This window comes from Pteropus vampyrus, unplaced genomic scaffold (genome assembly GCF_000151845.1).
Source record: "Pteropus vampyrus isolate Shadow unplaced genomic scaffold, Pvam_2.0 Scaffold297, whole genome shotgun sequence".
NCBI lineage: Eukaryota > Metazoa > Chordata > Mammalia > Chiroptera > Pteropodidae > Pteropus > Pteropus vampyrus.
The window spans coordinates 2,717,191-2,726,740 of record NW_011889078.1 but is presented as its reverse complement, the minus strand read 5'-3'; the positions used below and the strand labels follow the sequence as shown (position 1 = coordinate 2,726,740).

Here is a 9,550-nt window from a genome sequence, read left to right as displayed (position 1 = left end):
ATTTGAATTCAGGTAAAAATTTGACCCCTGAAAGTGTCAGCCACCTGCTTCTGAATGGGCTTGGAACACGATAGCCCTGGGAAAGCATTTTGGTCCCCTTTTTGGCTGCCTTTTCCTGTCTTTCCCCAAAGATCCCTTCCCTAGCCAGTCCCTTGTTTGAAAAAGAAAATACCATACTCAAAAACACTTAATGCTCCAAAGTGAGCCCTCTCCCATCCTGTTCCCAACCAAGCCAACTACTGTGCATGGCTGACTGTCACTCTGGGATAACTATTTTTAATTCATACTGTATTTTCTATTGTGGAAAAAAAAATTCCACCCTGAAAAACAAAACAAAACAAAACAAAACAAAACAAAACAGCACATGGCATATCTATTTTATATCTAAAGATCAAGTGACAAGCATCTACTCATATTATTTTTAACCTAGTTGGTTATCAAAGAGCATTCTTCAAAAGTATCTGTACAGATTTCATCATGCAGAGGCAATTTTCAAAAAAGAAAGTTCTCAGACGTTTCTCAGAGCAGATGAATGGTGAGTTTTATTTCTTAAAATATGGCTTAGTAATACTAATATATTTGGTCCTATTGCTTTTCTTCTGGACCACATTCCCAGACAGTTTTATAATCTGTGAAAGTAATAAAGTCTCAGGTGGATACAGAAGTAGGGAAAAAGTGCATGTTGTTTTTACTGCCCTTTTTATTTCACAAATACCACATTTAATTGTATAGTGCCATTAGCTGTACCATGGCTGCCTAGCAATGTCTAAATTCAAATATACCTCCTTTTAATATGTTATGAAGCAGTTTCTCAGATGAAGATTGTGTTTTATGGAGATGGTAACTTAATTCACTTTACTGATGGGTTTATTCACTTGATTGCTGGCTTCCATCTTGTCTCAGACATCAAGAAAACATCCTCCTCCCTTTTTTTACCCCTAATTTGAAACAAGAATTTTTGTTCTGTTCCTTATCCATAACTAAGTCAACTTAAGTTCCAAATGCCTTCTTAAAGCTTTCTTTTTTTAACACTACATTTTGCAACCAACTGAACATGAGATTTAGTACTCATCATTGAGAGATTCTAGGATCTCTCTATTAAATTGCTTCAAGGTGATATCAGTGTCTATTACTACTTTAAGGTCAGATTTGTGCCCTGATTTAATGTTCTTACAAAGAAGAGAGTTGGAAATAGAATTTCACTGTTTTAATTATAGGTACAGTAAAAAAAAAAAAAAATTAGAATGTTCCTCTCTCCCCTTCCTCCTTTAATCTCACTACATGCTGTTTGCTCTGCTCCAATTACTAACATAAATTCATGGACTTCTTACTAGAATGCCACAGCCCCCTAGTGTCCTCATACCACAAAGACTAGACACTTGCTCAGATTCCTTCCAGCTCTAACATGTTGGGATTCTATGATTCTGAATGTATCCCAAAGAGCAGCAGAAGACTGAGAGGGGCAAGTAATAATAGGGAAATGGGAAGCAAAACAAAGTTTTTGATGAGCAAGTGGAAAATATACACGCAAAAAATCTTTCAATATTTTTATTTACATTATAGTAATAATTCTTAAGAATTTCCATTTTCTGCAGGTTAAAATCATGAGTCAAATAATTAATTTCCACGATTAATCCCAGTCCCCTAACCTAAAGTGACAGCTCCCTCTTCTGCACCTAAAGTAGTGATTATCTGAATTATTTAATTCAATTCAACTCATTGGAATTTTACATACAACAATATGAACTAGGCACTGTAGGAGTTACAGAGATGATTATAGTCTGGTGCTAACACTCATGGAGTTCAAATGTAGCACATACTTTGTTATATATTGCCTCGTGGTAAGTACTAGTGAATGAACACACAAAGTGTTATGGTGTGAATGTTCCAGCAGGACCAAAGCATTCCCACAGACAGAGTAATCACTTAGGTAAAGTGTTTACCACCTGTCTGGCATATGGCAAGTTCTTAATCAATGTTTGCTATTGTGTTAATATGATTAATAGTTATCGCTACCTGTATGACTTTACCTCTCTCAATCTCAGTCCTCTTATCTGTAAAGTGGATATAAAACAGTAATATCATCTGTAAAATAAGGATAACAGCACCTGTCCTGCCTACCTCCCAAAACTATTTGAGGATCTAATGAAATTTCAAAGGTGATTCCGAACATGTGTTATTCTTCTTTGAATGCCTAGTGCTCTATACATAGTAGAAAAGCAATAAATATTTAGGGAAGGTAGAAAGAAAAACAAGAAAGAAAAGCGTGAGGGAGGAAGAGAGGGAGGGAAGTAAGAATTATTATTACAACAGGAATCAGTTAAGAGCTGGTTTAGTTTGTTTTATTGAATTATCATAGATTTATGTCCTTATTTACCTACCAAGTATTCACTTAAACTCTTTTTTTTTAATTATTATTTTTCAATTAGAGTTGACATTCAATACTATTTTTCATTAGTTTTAGGTATACAGCATATTGGTTAGACATGTATATAATATATGAAGTGATCCCCCGATTAGTTTAGTACCCACCTGGCACTATACATAGTTATTACAATATTATTGACTATATTCTCTATGCTGTACTTCACATCCCCATGACTATTTTGTAACTACCAATTTGTATTTCTTAATCCCTTCACCTTCTTTACCCTGCCACCAACCCCCTCTCATCTAGCAGTCATCAATTTGTTCTCTGTATCTGAGTCTTCACTTAACCTCTCTTAAATTCAGTTTTTCCATCTACAAACTGAAATTATTTTTAATACCCCTTATCCTCCTTAATAAATGAAACAATAAATGTAAAGTGCTTATCATAGTATCTGAAATATAGAAAATTTCAGTATAACACATTTTTTACATAATGTTGAACTTTATCCTAAAGTGTTTTTCTATTTGTTTATTTGGTTTTGTTTTAATAAGGTATTTGCCAATTTGGTTACAAGATATGGTCTGCTCCATAATTAAATAAAAGAATAAAACTCATACATTTTGTTTTTGCAAGGACAAGAACAGAGAGAACTTGCCACTTTCTCAACTTTCAAACTTATTCTTTTACATCATCCTGAAACTCAACTAACTTCCAAAAAGAGAAAAATGAATTTGCCTTTATTGGAAGGACATCTACTATTCTAGTTTATCAGTATGTTTTATGCCATTTCCCTCTTCATTCTACAAATCTCTCACAGCTGAATTTATTCTGATAAAGCTAAGAATTTTATCCTAATTCCCTTCTTGTTTTCTAAAATTCCAAAGTGCTGACAAAAACAAAAAAATACTAAGCAGTCTTTGAAACGTTCTCATGAAGTCACACTAGAAACACACACACACACACACACAAATTGGATCAGGAATTCATAGCTTTAGGAAGGATGGTATGGAGACAGTGCTTCAATTCATAGAAAAATATCCACAAAGCAAATGGCTAACAGTCCATTTTTCCTTGACCCCTCATTGTAATAAACATGCAATAATATGTTATTGCATGTTTATTACAAGACTAATGACGGACTTCAAACATGAAAATGCATGAAATTGCTTCCAATCAAATCCATAAATAATTATTGATGTCACACTGTGAGACCCATTATAGATACTATTTAATAAAAACTCACAACATAGCTGTGAAAACAGTAGCCAGTAATAATTAGTCAGCCTCAATGGTGCTTCATCATTTCTCGGGCTACCACTTCATGAGTGATACAAGTTCAAATAGGTGCATGATGAACATATTTCACAGAACAAGAACAACAATGATAATAAATCCTAGAGCACTTCTACATCCCCAGCTCTACAACAAAGATTTGGCGATCAGTAAATGTTTATTAGATGAATAAATAAATATGGGAAATTATTTGGTGTGACTCAATGATTTCTAATGCCCCTCTAGGAGTAGAAAGTGGGATATTGAGCAGAGCCAGCAGAAAATATGGGGAGGAACAAAGAAAGAATGTATAGGTTGGGGATGCCAGGTAGACATCTAAAGAAAGATCTCTTCAGAGTTTAGACAAACCTTCCCCACCTCTGATCTTCACCTCATTATCATACACCTCATGGATACCAGATTTAGGGCAGAGTTAGGCAGTTTGGGATTCTTTGTATTCTCCTATAATCACAAGAATCCCAATCAAGGACCTTATAGGGATCCTACTTGGGAGGGATAGCATCTGGGCATGGATATTCATATTCATCCTATGATTAAAAATGGACTCTACCAAAGTCTATATCACCTCCCTCACCACTACAATAACGGGGAAAGCTAAATGATAACAAAAACCATGAATTAATGTTAGAAGTGAGCCTGGGAGATGTTGCTTCTCATAACCATCCAGGGTCTGCAGGAAATCTGCTATGGCAGGAGCATCATCGTTATGAAAACAATAATCAAGAGGTATAAATCATTTATGAGAATAGGCACAGATTTGTTTTGTGTTGTTGATAATGTCAGAGCCACTAAAACATTAATAAATTAATAAGTTAATGAATTATGCAACACTCATTATAAGACTTTTTATCATATATATTTATATAAGCGCCTTATAAACTTGTATAAATATTTTCCACAAAACTCACAGTGAAACACTAAACTGGCTGTCAAGAGGCAAGAGGCTATATACATATAAACACACTCTATGTATCCATATATTGTATGTATGTATGTATGTATGTATGTATGTATCTACCTACCTACCTACTTACTTACTTACTTACTTTCTCTTTTGTCTGTCTGTCTGTCTGTCTGTCTATCTATCTATACACACATACACACACACTGTCCCTGCTTAGCGTGTACAATGCCTTACTCTATAAATATATGTCAATTTTACTCGGGAATAGTAGAGTTCATTTGGATTCAAACTTACCACAGTCATTCTTAAGCCATGCATCAAGAGTAACAACAAGAAATTCTTTAAACTATACTTAATATAAGTACAAAACAACATGAATTGGTTGTGTAAAATCCTAAAGTCCATTTGACTCATTACATCCTGAATGATTTTTCTAAAGCATGAATCTAATCATGTCAATTCCCTGAACTCTTCTGTTGTCTTCAAAATAAAGTCCAGTTCTCTTAATATGGCTTTTTAATATGGCTTTTCATCTTCGTGAGCTGATTTCCTTTATCTAGTAGTTCAAATCCTGCTTCCTGGTTCCTTGAACTTTTTGCTCCAGTCCTTCCTGCAGCACTTTGAGCCTATCATTATCTCTTTTACCTCTGGATCTTTGAACGTGCCATTCCTTCTGTCTAGAACATTTTCTACCTCTATTCACCAGTCTAATACTACTTTTCTTTTAGGTCTCAGGTTAGACTCACTTTTTCTGGAAAGGATTTCTGTCTTAATTAGGTGCCCCTTCTCTGACGTCCAGCAACATCATATAGATTTACCACAGTCTGGCCTTAATATCTGTCCACTTGTCTACATCCCCTACTAGACTCTAAGCTCCTTGGAGGCAAAGACGTTGATCACCTTATATTTTTAGCACCTAGTGCCTGGTACGTAGTAAGTGCTCAAAAATACTTATAAATTAAATGGAGAACAGGGGGCCAGGTAGTACAAACTATCTGGTATGAATTAACTCTGGTCTAAATCTTCATTCACATTAAAAGCAAATTATAGCTTCTGGTCACCATACCTAGATTCAAAGCCCAGCTCAGGACCTGCTTATTTACCTACAAAGACTTCCTATTCCATATATCGGAACTGAAATCGTTCTCAAATGGTCACACTTGGCAATGCATAGTTTGGCTTCAAAGAAACTACCCACCTCCTTTGTCTCTTCAGAGAAAGCTTGCAGAATGTCCGTCTGCCTGGTGTAGTTGCCATTGGCGTCCTGCAGACCTTGCAGAATGCGCTCCCGCAGAACCAGCACGGAGACTCGGAGCTGGTGCCAGAGGAGCTGCACTGCGTGGATGTCTACAATCACATTGACAGAGTAGGACAGCAGCTTCAGAGAGAATTCAGTCTCAAGGAGGGCATGGATTTGCTCAACATGATCAGAAATATCTTCGCAAATGTCCTGTGGTTAAAAAAATAAAACAAAAATATGATGACTACTTTGCCTTATCCTACGGAGGCAGCAGTAAAAAATAAAATAAAAATCCAGTCCTTCACCTGACACCAATTATCAAAGCCAACAGGTCAGATAAGCACATGTTAGATAGGTGGCCTTTGTTTTAGTTAAGATGTATAGTAGCAGGCCATATTCCTGGGCACTGCGTCTTTGGTGCATATATAGGTGAATTGATCTTTTTCGAAACCACAAAAATTCTTCTATTCTTTCAGATATCCAAGTTGAAAGTTCAGCCAAGGTAAGAAAGAGATCACAAATCCATTCTCTGTTCTATTTATTGTTAGTTTGGGAATCTGGCAAAGGAGCCAAAAGCCATTCTCTTTGCTATTGGTGAGCTCCATTGAGCACATAATATTTCAGGATAGAAGCATCATCCCGACACCTAGCATGAAGAAAGATAGACAAGACTGTGTTTTATAGAAACTCTCAGCCACTCTCAATAAACCACGGGGTCTCTGATATAAGGAACAATTATCACATTCCCACAGGATCACAATTTAATACTTAAATTCATAATGAATATGTAAATTTCATCCTACACTTTGTAAGCAGAATCACTCTTAAGAAGGAAAGCCAGAGAAACTCCAAAATGAAAGACAAAATATAATTTTGTTTTGTTTTCAAGAGCTGGACAATTTAAATAAAAACATAACTAAATCAAAATTTCAATTTATCCTACACATACTATTAGGTAGGCAGATTTGGTTTCTAATATGTCACTTGTCTTTACAAGTTCCCAAATTTCCAGTATTGTCAGGGGACAGCAATATGAAATGAGTAGTATTTACCCCAGCAATCTGAATCCATTAAGCATCAAAATGATACAGATGTCAGCTAAAAATGCTCAGTTACTCATTTTTAGTGATGATCGGCGATTTTTTTAAAATGGCACTTTTATTTATGATTTTTTGTAAGGCTAATATTTTCAGATAGAATTTCAGTTCTGAGCCTTATCATGAGTATCAAAACAGTCATTCTATGCTGGAAACATAACCTTGCAATTTCATATAATTCAATTACTTGTTTTTAAAGAAAAAACTAAAATGCAACCTGTATTCAACAATGTGTAAAAATAGGCAAAAAAAAAAAAAAAAATCTACTGAAGAATGATGGAAAGTCGTTCTGAATTTTGAATAATAATTATGGTACGACTCCAATTAAATACTCTAATATTAGTTCTTGAAACCCAAGAACCAATTGATGAGAGTGATACAAATTGGTGATAATGCCTTGAAACAGATTAAAATTTTAAACTAAATAGACTTTGGAGTTCCAATTAGGTAGAGTTCTTACAAATGTAGCCCATGAGCACATGCAGTCCAATAGAGATCTGAGGCAAAAATTACACTACCCTATAAACCAGTACATAGGCACCAATTACATCCAGGATAGCTAGTCTCTGCTAGCCTTCAGCACAAAAGGCCTCTCACTGCTACCATCAGGTATTCCATACTGCTGGGGTCTCAGTTAATGCACGCTCAGGGCATTTACTCCATTTATCCCCCACACCTCTTATTCCTGATACCTCAACCACCACCCCAAAGCAATGCCCGACATCCTTTGCCCTCTTTAGGAAGCTCATTTCTATGTAGTACTGTGTTGCCTTGGGAAAATTCCTACTTTCCACTACTGACCACTTCCAAATCTCTGTACTTCCCTGGCTATTACACCAGTCCACTGTAAAAAACATTCTTTAACATCTTCATGGAAGAATTACGTGAAAAATTATGTTATCTACCTCCTGGTCTTACTCAAACCTGACTCTACCCAGGGATCTTACTTTCCCTGTTGCCCTCCCAGGGAATGCTGCTCATTATCTCAGCCCTCACCTGAGAGCTGGGGGGCCGAGGCAGGGCTAATGGGGGAAGAGCAGGCCTCAGTGCTTCTTTGCCACTTTCTGATCATTGCTCTTTTGCCTACATACTAACTCCTTCCTTTCTGAGTAGATGTCTACAAAAGGTTATATATAGCATTGGTACCTTAAAAACTTCATGTTGAAGTACATGCTATCTGCTCCTCTTATACATTTAGCTTCTTCAAAACGGATGTAGGAATTTAGTCAGAGCCAGATCATGGGTCAACATTGCCAAGCAACCATCAGGGAAACAAACTACAAGGGGCACTAAAGCATCAATGGTGCCAGTTAACAGGTTTCCATACCTTCCTCCTTACATGAAATATAAATTGGCCCTGTTCACACAGAAGCAGATGGGCCATGAGGGGAAAGATACACCCTCCCCACAAGTGCTGACCTCACTTTGTTGAGTATTTTGGCAATGTGCACATGTAGTCTCCACTGAAATTCTGAAAATAATGCATACCATGGTGTAATTTTCTGGAGTCTATGAATTTATTTAATTTTTTTATGCCCTCTACTTTGCCACTAGTCATCTGGTTTGATGAAATTACATGCACACACGCAAAGTATAGAACAAGAACTACAGATGTATGTGTCGGTTGTATACGTGTGAGTATGTGTGGCCCCCTCCCTCCAAATATAGACTATGCTTTGAACATTTGACGAGAGGTTTGTTTAGAGAAAGATAACTGAGCGATTCTGATTCTATACATACTTTTTAATAATAGAAAATCTGCTTTTCCCTGTCCCTCTATATAAATGTCCAACAGATATTTAAAGAATAATCAGTTCGAAGCTTCTGATGCTTAGGCCCTTAACCATTGCCAGTTTGTTGGACATTCTGTTTATTTTAATGCAATCAGATAACTATGTATCAGAGACTTTTCAAAATAATTTGCTGAATGGCTTCCTTCAGCAGGGACTGTTTGTAATTAAAAGGTTCTGAAAGATTAGACCTGTAGAAGCCCTGTAGATACTATATTAACAAGGTGAAGTAGAAGCATGGGGAAGGGGGTTGCCCAACTGATGCATGTAAGGAATCACGGGTGTTCAGCCTCAACTGGACATGTGACTTGAGCAGACAGCAACTGGAAATTGAACTCCTGGCTGAACTAATCAGTGTATAACAAATTTTGAGCACTATTTGATGGAACAATAATCATTTCAGAAGAGATTCACAAAATTTTTGAGAAACAATCCCTTCAGGACTGGCTGTATGTATGTATGTATGTATGTATGTATGTATGTATGTGTGTGTGTGTATATATATAATCTTCTTCTAAGGACCTATAAGCAAAATAATTTTTCCCTATCTCCTTACTAAGAGTATTGACAGGAAATAAAATCTTTTATTCCACAATTAGAGGTTTTAAAACACTTAATGCAGCAATGACTGGTTAAACTGACATAGTAACTAAAATTCATGTAATCACCCAACAAATGTTAATGTTTGATTTCAGTCTTTCCTATTTTGATAGAGGAGAGGGTGTCGGTAGGGAGAAAATTGAGTATGTATAGTGGAGGTATAGGGATGAGGAAGGGATGAGGAAGTTGAAGATTATATGAGGAACAGCCATGGAACCCTTTCCAGCATCAATGGGAGAGATGGTTAGGTCTACC

At 36.3% G+C, this 9,550-nt stretch overlaps 1 protein-coding gene across 1 annotated transcript in view; it reads right to left on the bottom strand.

Moving 5' to 3' along the window:
- LOC105303060 (A-kinase anchor protein 6-like) overlaps window positions 1-9,550 on the bottom strand; it is a gene marked incomplete at its 3' end in the record, with an annotated part of 427,728 nt that overhangs the window by 132,862 nt on the left and 285,316 nt on the right. The window contains exon 6 of the mRNA XM_011376415.2: window positions 5,767-6,018. Coding sequence (XP_011374717.1) covers window positions 5,767-6,018 — 252 coding nt within the window. The remainder of the gene's footprint in view (window positions 1-5,766; window positions 6,019-9,550) is intronic.